The sequence below is a fragment of the Gossypium hirsutum genome, chromosome A11, assembly GCF_007990345.1.
Source record: "Gossypium hirsutum isolate 1008001.06 chromosome A11, Gossypium_hirsutum_v2.1, whole genome shotgun sequence".
Lineage (NCBI taxonomy): Eukaryota > Viridiplantae > Streptophyta > Magnoliopsida > Malvales > Malvaceae > Gossypium > Gossypium hirsutum.
The window spans coordinates 55,344,353-55,361,486 of NC_053434.1; the positions used below are offsets into that span (position 1 = coordinate 55,344,353).

General features: G+C 35.1%; 1 protein-coding gene across 2 annotated transcripts; it reads right to left on the reverse strand.

The window, feature by feature from the left end:
* Positions 1-379: 379 nt before the first annotated feature.
* LOC107898636 (kinesin-like protein KIN-14B) lies at positions 380-16,802 on the reverse strand. Of its 2 annotated transcripts, XM_041081986.1 has the most exons (24): positions 16,236-16,802; positions 14,858-14,981; positions 13,911-13,997; positions 13,602-13,772; positions 13,348-13,454; positions 12,432-12,563; positions 12,113-12,291; positions 11,559-11,720; positions 10,875-10,966; positions 9,877-10,028; positions 9,676-9,720; positions 9,256-9,429; positions 8,545-8,691; positions 8,130-8,315; positions 7,063-7,134; positions 6,798-6,853; positions 6,497-6,701; positions 5,730-5,921; positions 5,445-5,636; positions 4,855-5,208; positions 2,721-2,819; positions 1,864-2,004; positions 1,611-1,769; positions 380-1,079 (listed from the first exon to the last, which is right to left on the reverse strand). In XM_041081986.1, exons 1-24 carry the CDS (start codon positions 16,464-16,466, stop codon positions 624-626), a joined length of 3,915 nt encoding a protein of 1,304 aa, XP_040937920.1. In that variant the 5' UTR covers positions 16,467-16,802; the 3' UTR covers positions 380-623. The 2 variants fall into 2 exon arrangements, with proteins under 2 accessions (XP_040937920.1, XP_016679639.2); XM_016824150.2 differs by lacking the exon at positions 9,676-9,720.
* Between the last annotated feature and the right edge of the window lie 332 nt (positions 16,803-17,134).

The following is a 17,134-nucleotide window of genomic DNA, read 5'->3' on the forward strand; positions in this document are numbered from 1 at the left end:
AAATATTGTTTTTGGAAGAAAAATCGAAACTAAAGAGAAATGTCATTGAATTTTCGGAAGCTGGAAATCAAAGATGAGAAACAAGTCTTAATTGATTTAATTAAAATTTAAGATAAAATTTGAATTACGAATTATAAATAAAAATAGATTATCCTTGGCAAAAAAAAATACAAAAAATCCCTAAAAATTCTCTAGAAACATGCCATTTTGAATTTATAGACTAAAATTCTAGTAAACTATCCTAACCAATTATAATTAAGCTTTATTTACCACATAAAACTTCTTTAAACTAAGCTAAATACCTAGAGCTCTACTTAAACTTGTATGATTCTGTTGCTGTTGGAAATTATATTTGAATGTAAAATTTGGTACTCAAAAATTATGGATGCCTGCATAAAATTGCCACTATTATCAACGTGTGATGTGATACAAGGGGCATCAACAGTTGCACCACCTTCCAATACATTTGACTCCGCAAATCCCTACAGAGCACGTCAAATCACAGGTTTACAACAACACCCACTTTGTCCCTGCAAATCGCAACCCCCTCCTAATGTAAAATCCATCCACACACACACACACACTCTTCAACATCAGAAAAATAAAACTAACACCCTTTGCATTCACGACTTTACATCTTTTAACACTCCCCCCTTTTCGAGCTCCCCGACTAGATCCCTCAGCGATGGAACCTTCATCGCCAATGTCCTATACAATCTGGAATACCGAGCTCGGGTGCCATCCGCAGTCCTGGCTAGGGCAAGTAAGCTCAGAGCCTCTGGAAGTTCGGAGAATATTTGTTTCATTTCATCCAAGCTCATATTTTCTAAAACAGAGGGTCTAGGAACAACCCTTACAATTTCACCACCCTTGGGTTCCTGAACCTTTGCATCTGCTTTGATAACCAGTTCGGAATTGGAATTTGCTCCACACTTGATGATAAATGGGGTTGTTGAGCCTGTGTTGAATTGTAATACATTCCATTGTGCAACATCTGTATCAGTACCAGATCCCAATTCCCCAGATGGCCTTTGAGCATGGTGTATCTCTGGTGCCGGATCATCCTCTTCACGAACAGACTTCAGAAGTACATAGCAGATTAAAGAGGGGTGAGAAAAACAAATGAAGCACTATAAATGCTAACCTCAATAAAATATAAGATGTAGTGCAGCACTTTTTCATTCAATTGCCAAAAGGGCAGATAAAGTGATGCAACAATGAAATCATTGTTCCTTCTGGAGCACTTGGTAGTCTACTTTGTTCATGTTGTTTGGGCAATTTTGTTACCAACAACCCTATAGCCATAAAGTACAGGTTCGAAGAGTTCTCATTATGCACCAAATACACAAACCACATGTCTCATTCAGAAGAATTGGTGTTGGTATGGAACAGTTTAAGCTTTTGGAAAACATAGGATTCAGACATTTCAGGGATAATAAACTATGGCACAGGCATCTCCATACCTGGCCCTGACCATCCACGTAAATATATAGAAAAGCTACAGAAACATAGTTACAAACTAGTTTGGATAATTCATTTAATGACCAAGTTGGAAGCACATGTAAAAGAAATTTTGCAGCAGTAAAGATACTAAAAAGACAATCCCATACCTCAACCACGCGCCGAGCATTGGCAATTTGCCTCTGAGCGCATGGATGATCGATATCAAGAAGGGAGGGCATCCGTTCCCCCAGCTCATCTAGTGATGCTAGCATTGCTTTCTTCTTACTTCTACCCATGCTACTAACAGAAGATTGCCTTGTTATATCCTGCTCAACACATAAGAACAATGTAAATTTTTTTATTACTCTACTGAGAATCATTGAGTAGAAGTAAACAGCAACTTGGAGAAGAGCTAAACACCTTGACTTGCTTCAAGATGCCATCGAGAGAAATCAGAGAAGCTAAACGGGCATCTTCAGCTGCAGTAGAAGGGTTCTGAATGGGTGAACTACCATTCTCCAATGTTAGCAACGCAGCATCATTTCTCATTTGTTGCAAAATCTAATCACAAACAAGTATCATTCTCATCTGTCAGTATATATAACTTCTGACATACAAAATATTAGCGTGTTCCAGCTAATAATATCTTCATGCAAAATTCAGCTAAAAGATCAATAATGCTTTTGAGTATATAAAGGAGATAACAAAGGGATAAAAGCAAGCAGACAATAGTACATAATACAATGGCAACCAGAGATTTGAAATTTAAATGCTACAGAAAAAGAGATCAAATCAATCCTGAATTCTTATTGAACATGAAAGGAATTTCTCAGCTTTCCATAAAAGGGTCAATGTCATACACCCTAAGACCTGGAAAAGAACATTTGAAGATAAAGAATAAGTAACAAATTATTCTACCATCCAGATGCAAGTATTTTATTGATCATAAATTGTCCTGATCTATGAAGCAAACTAACCACACTGAACATGCTGACTGGAGTAATCAAGGTCAACCACAAAGATCATCTAAAGAGTCAGGGCCTTGGCCAAGAAGTCACAACAGATACGTCAAGCATTCACAACTCTCAAGATCTCTTTCTAATAATGATGAATTTCGCTAAATCAGATTTATGACATTAAAATTAAGCTACCCCGAAAAACTGGTACACACTATGATTACATTAAAAACATTAACTTTAGTCAAAACAACAGCTAATCTGTGCATGGAAACTAATTATAAGATATTTATGTGGCAGAAAAAAAAAATGATGGTTCACCTTTCTTCGTTTGTGATCAACAGATTCAAGAGCTGAACGCAACTTTGCCACTTGGGAAGCATCATCAGCCTCTTCTGTTGCTAGGGTTCCAGCAATATCCTAGCAGAGGGAAGAAAAAGGTTATTAGCAATGTCTACACTGAATCACACAATTGGACTTCTATCCTTTTTTTTTTTTTTTTTTTGGGGGGGTGGGGGGGGGGGAGGGGGAGGGGGATATTGCAGCGTTTTCCATAAGCATATACAAGCTTGCAATGTCTACACTGAACTGCACAATTGGTTTTTTATAGTTCATTTTTTTTTAAGCGGGGAGGGGTGTAATAAAATTGAGCGCTTTCCATAAGCAATATACAAGAAACACTTGCAAGGCATATATAGGCAACTAATTGAACAGCAGGAGCTTTTTCAATTGCAATTTGATGCCCATAGGCACACTAAATATTATCAATAAAATTATCTATTAATTTTCTATAGTGCCTAGAGAAAGTTTGTAGTGCCCTGCCTCCATCCCCTAAAAGAAAAGACAAGAGAGTTGGGGCAACTAGGAAGACTACAATATGAAATCCCAAGAAACACAAAGCTCAGATAAGAATAAAAATGATGACAAACAGAGTTTCAAATACGATATCACACTATAGACAGAGGAAGAAACAAATTTCGAGGAAATCTAGAATTCAACATCTTTCACCTTTTATTAATTCCAGAGAAACTGGCCCAAAAACCTTCAAGGCAATCGTTTTGATCAATCAAGACAATGAAACTTATTTTATTTGTTATTAAAGAATGAACATACCAGGCCTTCCCTCTTGACTGGTTAACATTATTTTTCGAGTAAAAAAGTAATTGGTAGATCTCCAGAGATTTAGGCACTTATTATCAGAGGTCCAGCATACTGACTTGTTCTTAATTGTTCATTATGCTAGATCTAAGATATTAGTAAATAAACATAATGAATATATATTGATTTTCATGCTCAGGTTATTCTTGTAATCTTCCCACTTTCTATAAAACAACTTCTTTTCCCCATGAACTGCAAAGGTTGAATGATTACACCAAAAAAAGAGGTTATCCTTTGACTTACAACTATCTTAAGCCCGAAAGTAAAAAGAGATATGTCTCACTACCTTACCCTGCTTGGAACAACGCCAAGAATTCTCACATGCTAAACATTGCACCCAAAATTTTTAAGAAACTAACAAGAATAACAATTGGTATCCTTCCACTCACAGAACCATCCGTACTCTATTAAGATGTACCTCCCTATCAACAGAACACATGCCACAAGTAAAGTTAACACCATGTTTAGGTAAATATGAAGGAAAAGAAAGGTTAAAGGAAGGAAATGATGTGAGTATTTTGTTTGAATAATTAAAATTAGTTAAGGAAATGAAAGTAAAGGAATTTTTACAACCTTTGTTTGGTTAAACAATGGAAAGAAAAGGGAATGATTGATTATAATGGTTTTTTTTTCCAATTATATCCTTTTCATAAAATAAATTATGTAAAAGATTGACAAGATAAAAAATGGTATTTCACATCTTTAAAAAATTTACTTTCCTTTTCCCAATTTCCCCCCAAATTGGGGGTAAATAAATATGGAGGGTTTCAAGGGAAAGCTAGGATATTGAACCCCCTTTAATTTCTCTTGCTTGAATAAAAAAAATCCAAACAAGGAAAAGTTGTTTTCCCTTCCCTTGTTTTAGTTCAATCAAAATATAGGGTAAGGGATTTCTAAAATCAGCAGAAGTAAAGAAAAAAAAAATCCTAAAATTAATCCCTTAGGAACCTAAAATGAAAAATAACTTATACGGTTCTCTAAATGTAAGAAGTATTGAAGATTTGACCTGGTCGCAATGATAATCCAGATTTTGGATATAACCCAATAAACTATCAATCCAACTTTCCTACCAAAAAGGTAAGCATTTACTTGAGTAAAAAAACCATGGGGTTATGTCATGGTGTTTGAGAAAACAATTATTCAGAGGGAAGATAGAAACTACCACCATATAAAATTAATGCATATCTATAGCAAATCTTAGTCCAATATTTGGCATACTCATGTCTAAACTAAATAGTAAAAAAAGACAAGTTACAGAAAGATGGCTAAAGAGTTATCTTTACGGTATATTACATACCTTCAAGTGCTGCAACTGAGAAGTAAAAACCCGCTTTGCATACTCTGATAAAAGCTGACCAAGAGCATCCGTATTAGGAGGGAGTGCAGCACCTAGCCCAGCCATCCAACCATCCATAATAGCAGTTGAAAGAAGCTCTAGCTGGCCAGTGGTCCCCCCAGATGCTTCATCCCCTGTAACAGAAAGAAACTCAAAGTTTTCTGCAAGCCACGACCTAATTTGCCGCTGCAATTCACCAGCAGGAGTATGGACAAAAAGAGCGGCAAGAGCCTTGTTTCCAACTGCAAAACTTTTGGCCTCCTCTTGTATTTCTCTTAGCTTTCCACCAGTAACCTGCTGCTGCTTCAGGGTATCCTGTACGTTTAATTGTACTTATTTAAGAAACTTCTAACTTTGATGGTTCTCATGCCACATGAAGATACATCTAAACCTGATAAATGTACGCTTTAAAGAATTTGAAACATATAATGACTACTGTAATTTTTTTTATGAGAACCATTAACAATAAGAAGCTTCCATCAAGGAGCAGGCTACGGTTCTCTACCAGCCGATGCAAAGGAAACGAACCAAACACTTATGGTAGCACATACCTGATCAAATCCACGTATTCTTGAAACAACAGAAGACAACTTGGATTTTTTTTCTGGCTTTATATTTACTTTAAATCCCTGGATCTGCTCATCAACATAGCGCACAGGAGATCTTCCAGGACTGTTGCTTCGGCTGGAACTTCTACTGCGTCCTGAATTAGGCTTTTCTAGAAAGCACTCAACAGGGGAAACCTACAAATTGAAAGATGAAATTCACATTCATCTCCATAACAGTAAAAGTATATATAGACGTTGAGTAGAAACCAGCATCTAGTATATAGTTACCTTGATGGACTGAAGCTCCGGTGATCTAGCAAGCAAAGATCTTATATATAAAATTCTAACACGGGAAACAAGCATGGTATCCATAACCCTCTTTGGTTCCATTTTTCGGATAAAAGCAAAAACAGCATCTCTAATTTCGGCAAGTATTTCATGCTCTCTGGAAGCACCTGCTTTAATGACAGCTGCCAGGACCTGCAACATTGTAGATGGCTGTCAAATTTTGTAGATCTCCACCATTTTACCAAACATATCTCAGAATGTTAACAAGTAATACAATCAATCTGCATAATTTAATGGCTGTTCAAGTAAGTTGTCCTAACATTGAACCATAGGAAAATATAGATTGGATTAATCTAGCATTTCAAAAATGATTAGAAGACAAAAAGAATACAAGACTTTAGGACATAAACCGATATAGATATAGAACTTCAAAATAATTAAAAGACTTCCCAGCATTTTCCAATGATAGGAGATCATTTAATAGATATAGAACCACAAATATGCCTGTTTTCTGCCAGAAATCTAAACAAAAAGAACGTAACATCGCTTTTTTTCAACAATCCAGAAAAAAAGAGGCATGAATATACAAAACATTGCAAAAGAAAAACAATCATAAAGTTGGTTTCTATGGAACCCCATCATTAGGGATGACACACTGCAGGACAGCTTTTTTCCTTTTTGAGTGAGTTTTAAGACTTTTTGGCACCAAATCATAGTTTGGACTTCAGAGTTTAGACCAAACAATTAAACAAGTTCTAAAAGCTTACCAGCATCAAAAGCTTGTTTGCTCCATCTGAAATCGCAGCAATACTGTCATATTGGTCAGGATCAAAGTCATTCAGTGCAGCAGTAAGATATTCTCCAGCAGGTGTGGTTTTAACCTTATCAGAACCAGCTTTAACCAAAGCACCTGCACCATCAGTCTTATCCATGGCCAATTGCAAAGGGACATCCATGGACCGTCGATCATTCCTGTTTAAAGACAATTACAAAAGAGGTTCAACAACCAGCAATGAAGGTAGTCTGAAAAAATATGCAATTGAAGCTACTGCAAAAATGAAGTAGCACCTCCCAGGGTCTTGAGGCTGAGTATTTGCTGTTCCTTTTGAAAATGGGCTTGGCACCTGCATTAACAGCATTTTAGCCCAAAATCATTAAAGATTTTACAAACAGAAAAACCTAAAGTAGCATCTAAGCTTATAACAAAAGAATGATGGCAAAAAAGTCCACACAAGTTACAACAAGGCTAATTATTGATGCTAATTTGAGACATACAGAAAAGTAATACAATCATGCTGATTTGATACATAGGAAATTAAAATAAAAAGATTACCTGTGGTGATCCACCCGTAGATGCTTTCTCGGTCAATCTATCAAATAATTTCTCATTTTCTTCATGCAACCTCTGTATTTGCAATAAAATTCATGTAAGAACAAAACTAAACAATAGGGAGAAAGTCTAGCCTATCATTTAAGTGACTGGAAAAAGCATTTCAAGAGCAAATAAGAGAAACTTTGAAAAGCTAGCTGCCGGAGTTCAGAGATATTTTCCAGAGCCACCATCTGACAGCTCTTCAAGGAATGATATAGTTCCCTATCAATAATCCAAGCGGCCATCATATTTGACTGGGTTGTTTGGATTGAAGACCAATTGATCTTTCTACCATTACTAATTTTTACGCAATCAGAAACTCCATTATCTCCCCTTAGTGGAGTAACTAATTCAGCATATTCTACATAAACTCGAAACATTTTTTTACCAGTCAAAGTTATAAAGGAATAACAGATACTCAAAACCATATTAACCTAACCCAACCACTTTTTTGCATAGATGCTCCCAACTGTGAAAATTATTGCACTATGGACTTGTCAGCTAAAGGATCAGTACTCTTTTCAGAACAACTACAAGTTATCTCAAATAAAGTAGTCTTCTCCCACTCCATTTTTCCACATTTACATTCTAATAGGTCCCACTAAATTGACCTTTTTTTAAAAAGTCAATTGACACTTCACAACATTCCTAGTCTACACCCCAATAATATTACAATATTACAGCAGAATTACAAAAGATAAGGTGCATTAAATTAGAAAATGATGATAAGTAATAAAATGTGATAAGTTTTCTTAATTAATAGATGGATTTATATGGTAGAATGATCAAGTAGGCAGAAGGAGTACAGTTATTTTACACAGGATTTTCCGTCTCTAGAATTAAAAAACAAGCAACAACCTCTTATATCGTAACTATACATGCAGCACAAAGATATTATTGACACCAAAACTTCAACAGATTATGATTGTAAATTATGAAGTAACACATCCTTTAGCAGTAGTACTACTATCATTAATTAACAACAAAAAGAATAAAAAGAATAGATTGTAGTTGCAAGTTCAGCAGACCTCAATCAAAGCATCACGTTTCTTGAGTTCCTCCTCAAGTTTCTTAGTCACAGCTGAAGAATCCATACCATCCGCTGCTGTTTTTGATATTGTTGAAACTCCAGACCCCTTTTCTGAGCTAACGGACTTAGCTTCACCAGAACGAATGGCTTCATTTAGTTGCGATTCAAGACTTTTTACTTTTGCCTACACCATAAAAGGTCATCTTACCAAGCAACCAACCATATAGACACGAAACCTCTTGATCTTGAGAACAGAATTATGGATGTACAGATTCCTTAATGATAAATTCAAACCACCTTTATCATTCTCAGTTTTCCTCTCTTATTTTCCTTTCAATAGAAGTATATGTATGCATGCATGCATATGAACATAAAAAGGCATGCGAAATGATGAATTTTGATCTAAAACCAACCTGCAATGTTTGAATCGTCGAATCATATTGTTTCATTTGCAGTTTTTGCTCTTGTTCCGACTGTAGCAATTGAGCAACTTGATTTCTGAGCTGTGCATTCTGTTCCTTCTCTATCTTATGCTTGTCCTCAAGCATAACATTTTCAGACTGCATTTTGGATTATTAAGTGATAGCTCAGAAGATGCATGCCAAAGATAAAAGAAATTTGATAGCATAAACTTGACGTGCATAAAACAAAATCCAAATGCCGAACCTATAAGGCAAATACCCTTAAAGACAAAAGCATCAACTACTTTATTCCTTGAACCTAACAAAATACCCCTAAAGACAAAAGCAATTCTCATTTGAATGTGGCTAGATATTGAAGAACCAAGACTCCATACCATCTAAACCATTCAGTAATTATCATAAAAAGTAAAGCATTCTACCATAGTGATAGTATGAAATGCTCATAAGACAGTCGCATGGTGATCTAAACAGTAAAAGAAACATCAGATAGCTGAAAATCCAAAGACAGGTGGAAAGGAGAGAGGGTGGCTGGCATCACCACAAACAAAAACAAACACTGCACCAAGGATGTAAAATTGTAAATTATGTGTATTGTGTAGCAAAAATCAAGATCTAACTGGTAAATGTCAAATTCCCGTAAGCCAGTTATGTAAGATTTAACTCCCAGCAAAAACAGAGAACCAAAATAAAAAATTACAAAACCTTTAGGTCTGAATGCAGAGTAAAAGAAACTTTCCACGCCTTCTGAACTTCATTGAATAGTAGGACACACTGATCATTTGCCCCTTTAAGTTCTTGTTTTAGTCCCAAAACCTCTTGTTTCAGATCTTGAATTTCCTTTTCCTTCTCATAGAGCTCCTTGCGTGCATCATTGGCCTAAAAAAAGAATAGCAAGATATAAAGATGCAGATTCCAATAATTAAGCCATGATCAACAATTCAATGTATTACAAGCAAAAGAACTGAAAAATGCAAAATGCACATACCAGCACATTTTTTATGGACTACAGCAAGCAATTATGTTTATTTCTGAGGAAAAAATGCCAATGTGACACCAAGTCGATTCTAGGCTTCAATTCAACTGCGTTTCACTACTACTAGGTTTATAAGTCTTTTATCTCACCCTAATATTGCTTCTGGCTTTAGAATCAGCTCTCCCTTTGTGGACCTTCAAACATGCATATTAACTGCTAAGTAGCTAAAACTTCTTCCTTCAAATAAATTTACTGACATGATTATGCAGGATACTTGTTTATTAAATAACAAAACAACAAAAGGAGTTAAAATCTAACTCTGAATTCAGAAGTTAATATCAGTGACTTACAACATCTCTCCATTTCTTAATAGTATCCCTATTTCCAAGGCTTAGCACAGAATTTCGAGCTCGTGCAGCGAAATTGAGAGATGATAATGTCTCAGATAGATTTGCAGCATTTGGACAGATGTTAACAATCATCAAACTTTTTGAGTTTCCCCCTGCAGAAACAAGAATATTGGATTTACAATAACAACTTGGTTCAGAATGTTAAATAAGTTATAGTAAGGTATCAACACTTTTAGGAGAAAAGGAGAACAAAAGGCAGGACATATGATGTATGATGCAAGATAGTTGCATCAATAAGACCACTAAGCTATTCTTAGACCACTCACTAGATTTTCCTGAATGTTACTAGATCAATTATATTAAGGATGCTTCTTCATTTAAAAAATAAATATTATAGCATCAAGGATGCTTGAATTAAGTATGCAGATGGTACGAAAATGAGGGAAAAAAACTTTCCATGATAAAGATATGAAACATAAATCTTTTTAAAAAGCTATGCACCAAATTTTGCAGTAGGTTCGAAAAGAAGAAAGCCAAGGATTCTGAAAGCATACCGATGAACTTAATCAATAACAACCAAATGGTATTAAGGCAAAACAAGCAGCTCTTGAAAATAAGTGCAAACCTTTATATTTGACAGGTAGAGAAGATTACTATATATTTTTGTTCCCTTGAGAAGATCTATCATCAGTAACCTTCCCTTAGTTCTTATCTTCTAAATTTCACCTTTTTGCAGTCAAGGTGCAAGAGACAGTTAACTATTACAGCAGAAAGAGACCTCAACTAAGAAAAAACACAATGAAACCAACAAATTCCCATTTCAGCATACCTACCACCATAGGCAGGCCAATTTTCCCATCAAATTAATTTGATGTAACAAATATGTATGCAAAAAAAAGACAAAGACAAAAGCATTACAAGCAATCCAGTTTTTCAGTTCTATTCCAAGCACCCTGAAATGTCAGTAAATTTTAAATATATAAGAAGCAGGAGGATACCTAGCGAGTCTGCAAGAATATTGGTAAGCATTGAATTTTCATAAGGAATATTATCCTTCTTTGAAGTCAGAGAAGACAAAACATCTCCCAACCTACACATGCAACACAAAAGGTAACAACAGGGCTAAATGGTGAGAGTGAAATCAGAAATATGCCACAAGTCCACATAAAAGAGAAAGCAAGCCTTACTAATAAATACTAATATTTTTATTTTCAAATACAAGCAGTTTCATTTGCACAAAAGAGAAAAGGTCGGAAGTTCTTGTTATGACAGGCAATGGTTGTAGTGCAAAAAAGATACCCACAATGTATACAAGCACCTTTTACATCCTAAGTAGCTATTCTATCTTCTTTTTCTATTTCAGAATGTCCAGAAAATTTTCCATAAACCAAAGTAAAAGGGCAGTAATTTCTAAGCCTATAACAACACCCTTTGTTATAGTAATGATATTGTCAACTGAGGACATAAAGGGAAAAAAGCTGGTCAATTTTTGTCAGGGTAAAGGTCTTAGTAACAATTAGCGTGAATGCATTGAATATACATATACTAAGTCCAGTAGCTTCTCAAAAAAAAAAGATGGCAGTCCACTGAGGTAACTTCCATAAATGCAGCTCTCCGAGCTTGGTAAGCAAGCAGAAAATATTATAACAATAAAAGGAAAAATAACAGTAAAGATGACATACGCTGAAAGTGATTTCATGACATGAAGTAAGTCCGTCACACGCTCGCCGCTATCTTCTTCTAAAATTTGACCATCACTTCCAGCCAAGTCAATCAGAGAAAGCTTGCTGTATGAGTTTTCTCCACTGATCACATTACTATAATATATGTGCACCATGATGATCCTGAAGAAAAGTAACAAAAGAAATTCACCCAAACAAATACAGAATGACACACAGTAAGAAAACCATAAAATACAATGTACATGGAGTAACAAATAGAAGAATCAAATTGAATTTCACTATCTCAACCTAAACATTGACATACAACTAAACAATCTCAAAACTCTGATTACAAATACAACATAAAATATTATTGCTTCAAAAGACATATGTGCAAATAATTAGATACTGCAGGTCAACTGAACATAAAATATACATTTTGAAGTATCACTAATAGAGGATTAGGCAGCTGAGAAACAAAGAAATATAATTTTCTTAGAATTAACTTTATTTAATAGCATGCTCATGCATTTAATGACAAAAGAGAGGTAGAAAGTACAGGAATGAAGTCATACAAATGAGAAACATTGAACTTTGATGTGTCACTTTCGCGGCTTTGAAATGCTGCTTTCAGGACTTTAGAGAAGTCCATTGGGTTATCAACTTTGTCCTGCACAAGTTCTACAGAAGATTCCGGTAACTCCAAACATATCTTTGGTAAAGTACTCCCTGATTCTGAGAGCAAATCCCTTATCTACAAGAAAATTTAAGGGCTCAGCATTAGTACACTTCCGCATTACCATGTTAAAATGATCATTCAACAATATAAACCAAAACTGAGATATCAAGACAACCACTAGAAATGTGAGAATACAGTGAGAACAGTTAAAAAACCTGTTCATTATATAGATCAAAGGCTGTGACTGAGAAATTGAATTTTGATGTTGAAGTTAAATCTGAGTTGGCTAAATCAAACAGCTCCTCAAAACAACGAGCATATAAGCCACGATCATGGTTAGATCCCTCCTGAGATAAGTAAAGCCAAAACAAGGCCAATATTAGCATATGAAAGGCCATGAATAGACATAAAATTCCCATTTAATAAGGTGCTTCTCTAATAAAGGTGAACAACTCTTGTCAGGAATCATTTAGTTTGAAAGAAAAAAGATAGCAATACAGATTAAAAAAAGGATACAAGGTTATAATATAAATAATTGTGAATCATCCATCCGTCAAAAGTAATCACTAGTCATTCTATATACAAAGAAATAAGCCAAATGCAGCAAAATCTCGATATAAGAAAATTGAAAAGTAGAAGCAATTGATATATTTGAGAGGCCTAAAAAGGCATAATACAGACTAAAATAATTAAAGACATATCATATCACTGATGAATCATCAAACCGTCTAAAGTAATCACTAGTCATTCTAATTATACAGACAGACAAGCCAAATGAAGCAAAGTCCCAATACAAGAAAAATTGAAAGAAGTAGAAGCAGTTGACAGATTTAAGAGGCCTAAAAAGGCATAACTAGTGATACAAGATGCTCCATTGGAGGAAGTGAGAGCCGCTAGTGGCAAACATGAATATCTTAACCATCAAACTAATGTATCAAACATATTTAAAGGAATAAAAATTAAAAATAATATGAGAGAGAGAGATTATCTAATAAGATGGTAATTCGCCAATCTATCCCAAGTAAATGCATAGCAGTTCTAGTTTTTATCTTATAGATAGATACATAGACATAGCGCAAGAGCACATGCACATACGACACAGAGGTAGAGAGAGTAATAGAGGGAAACAACCATGGTGTGTGTCTTTCCTGACCGAGTTTGTCCGTAAGCAAATATGGAAATATTATATCCATCCAAGGCTGATTGCACAAATGGTTGAACATCACTGAACAGCTCAGCTACAGAGAAACATATGTCATTATACTCTTGTTTTAACCAACATGTATAACCACTACCAGCAATAAAAAAGTAAATTAGATACTTTGACAGTCACAAATTCTGGTCAATGCCTTATTTCTTAAATTACTAAAAAAAACGGTACTAACCTTGTCCAACATGAGGCCCATAAACCCTGTCAAATTCAAAATCTTTTTTGGGGTTGGCAATTGTATCATCACCAGTATTTATACGAATAGTACACTCATCAGGAAATTCAACAATTGAAGGACCTTCATCTTCAAAAAGTGGTCTTGTCCGACAAAATAACTTTATGTTTCCTGAAAAAAGAATCTCATTTCTCAAAGAAAAGTACTATCATCATGACATGAAAAACAGATAGAAATAATACATGCCAGTAAATATCTGAAAATAAAGGGAGGGAGAGATCATTCAGAAAGCACAAAGTTGGAAAGTACCTTTGGCTGTCAATAAGTCATTAAACAACCTTTTCTTCTCATTGACCAACGGAGATATTCTAGCCTCACTTTCAAGGGCAAATTGATCTGCCATTTATATTTAGAGACAATTTATAACCATCAATAGAAGTAATAGAACTCAGCAACAACAAAATGTTGAAATGAAGGGGCAATAGTGTAACCATTTGGAGTATACAGGTATTTTATCAATTTGCAGTAATTTATATTTTTAAGATATGATGCCCTTTACTTTGCTATCCCCCCTTTCTTTTATTGTCAAATAGAATACAAATTCTTGAATGATCTTATCAAACTAAAAATATTGAAGACAAACCTAACAAAACAAAATCACACCATTCACCATTAAATGCATAAAATTGTGGATAAACTGAAGACCCTCATTATGCTTTGGTTGATTGCCATATACATATTATCAAATATTTATAACGTTACCACATTTTAGCTTCCCTAGTGGTCATATTTCCATGCTTCAGCAGCAAACTTCCAATAAAGGGCATTAAAACAAGGGTGACACAACTCCTGCAACATGCATAAAGGAAATAAAGAATTTATTTTCTTTATCCTTTTTACTCTTTTTAACCACTAATTTCTTTTGCTCTCCTTATTTCTTCTTAGTGCTTCTCCTAAAAGCATTTTTGGATCCCCTCTGTTCTTTTTGGACAAGGGGTCAACATAAAGCACTTTCAACTTTTTTCTTTAAATTTTTATCTCAAAATTCATCTCATGAGCACAAAATCATAGGCAACAGGAAAAGATAGCACAATGTTTCTTCTAAAAATTACAAGGTGATTACAAATAAACCAAACCCCGGAGAAGAATCTTTGGAATATACCATTAGACATACAAACCAAGCACTAAAATAGCTGAAGCATAAGGAATTCATGAACGTAACCCAAACAAACTGCCACTAAACCTTAATATATTACCTAGTTTACGAGTTTTATCTGCAAGAACACCTAGGTAACGTGTAACTCGATCGAGTTTAGCATTTGAATATTCCTGCAGATCATTAACTTCCTGTCGCAACTCCAAGTAGTCTTCTTTTGCAAGCTGCCAAATTAATTTAATAAAAAAATGCATCAAACACAAGACACTACAATGATAAAACCCGGAATGCATAGTAAATTACTATAGTGAGCCAAAACAATTTTTGCTTTAGCCCCACCCCAAAAATGCTTCTAACATCGAAGACATCATATGTTACCAATCATTATTTCAGACTTCAGAAAATACCAGAGAAATTAAGGATTTCCAGAACTGTTCTTTCATTAAGCTTGAATGCATATGACAAGAGTCAAAATTATTCACTCAAAATTTTGTGATCAACTTCAACCCAAGCAATCACCTAATCCATATGCTATCTTTTCAGACCAAGGAGATACGACAAAACTTAGGTAATAATAAAGAAGCTCATTTATTAATAGAATCAAAGACAAGTATCACATCGGAAAACCAGAGCACAGATCCCTTAATGGCTTCCCAAGAAAAATAAGCCAGACCTTAGAGTATATTAACATTAGATTAATTGACTTTTGAATTGTCAGCCAGCTATTTCATTTCCTATTCTCAAGCCACTGTTTGGTAATGGCTCGTGTTGTTGTCCCTCAAGATCAGCACATGCATTATGTCAAAGATTCATTGTCACAATTACAAGTTTTCCACAGAACTATCATAAAATTGCCATATAGGATAGGTGGGGAAAGCTTTTTCTTTTCATCCAAACATTGGGCAACAAAGTCCACTCAAATATCATAAAAACAGGCATCCCAATCGACATTTGACACAATGCACAATCTTACAACAGTTGAAACCAGCACAATTTGGATCATCAAGAAGGATCCGAAGCTTCTGTAGCAAGAATGCGAAAAGTATTAAACATTCTCAACTGAGTTTTCTGCATGAACAACAATTCACATACCAGAAACTGATGACCAAGTTGTGGTTCATCAGAATCTGACACTACAAACTGATGACTAAGTTGTGGTTCATCAAATCCAAATTCTAATTCGCCAATAAAATTTTATACAGCTTTGAGCTCCTCCATTAAATTTGGATCAATTTCCCAGCAAACCTAATCTTCCAGAAAATGACATTAAAAAAAGCATATTCTAGTTGTATTTGTTAAAATTTATAGATTAAAACAAACTACTCAAAAACACTGCATGTTAATTCCTAAAAACCGAGCTTAGTTAAAATCACATTGATAGACTAAAGCGACTACTTCAACTCCATCGGAACAAGTTACCAGCTAAAACACTAATCACTCGAAAACTTTCACAATCCGAAGCCGATTCACACCATTACCTTAACTTTATCCTTCAATCGGAGCACCTTAGAAGCCAAAGCCTGCTTAGAAAATTCCGAAGAAAACGGTGAAGCCAACGAGGAGGCAGCCGAGATCGAGTACCGTCGCATCAACGGCGCAACAGTGGCCCTAGGTAGGTCCTCCGGAGACGACGGCGACGTCCGCCGTGGCTCGAAGCCACTCACCTCCCAGTTCCACCGGTTATTGCTGCTACTCTTGTGCTCCCCCATTGCCCCAAACAAATTGGGGAAAAAAATTAAAAAAAGCTCAAAAAAATAAAATCTAAAAAAAGGTAGGGGTTTTTCAAAAATCTAGTGGTAGCAGTTGCAGTTATGTAAATGCTGCGTTCCCGATGAGCTATGTCTGGCTCATTTTAATTTTAATTTTTCAATTTTATTTTTAATTTTTCCCTCTTTGGGGATTATAAACGAGGGGATGGGGGAAACGGGTGGGACTGGGCGTAAAACGTAGTCATTTTCCAAACTTTATGAAGGGAACAATTATATGGGACAATTTTAGACGCAATCAAATGTGCGTTTGGAAATGGTTCGGAACTCGCTCTCACGCACCACAGACTTGTTTGTTTTTCTTTTAAATAGAGCGTGTGATTTTTTATGCTTCAGCGTGTCCAAACATCTGTTCATAAATGTGTTGGATCAACATTTAACTCAATTTTGTATTTGTTTTAATTTTTTGTTCAATCCAAATTTCTTCCCCCATGCCATCAATTTAACTGAATTTTTCCCTTCCATTTTTCTTTTTCCTTTGTTCAGGTATACTAATGCATATATTTATTTTAAATTCTGAATTTATTTGAATATTAAAATAGAATTTACGTAACGGATCAATTAATATTATCCATCAAATACTACCTGAATTTGTTAAATAATTAAATCTA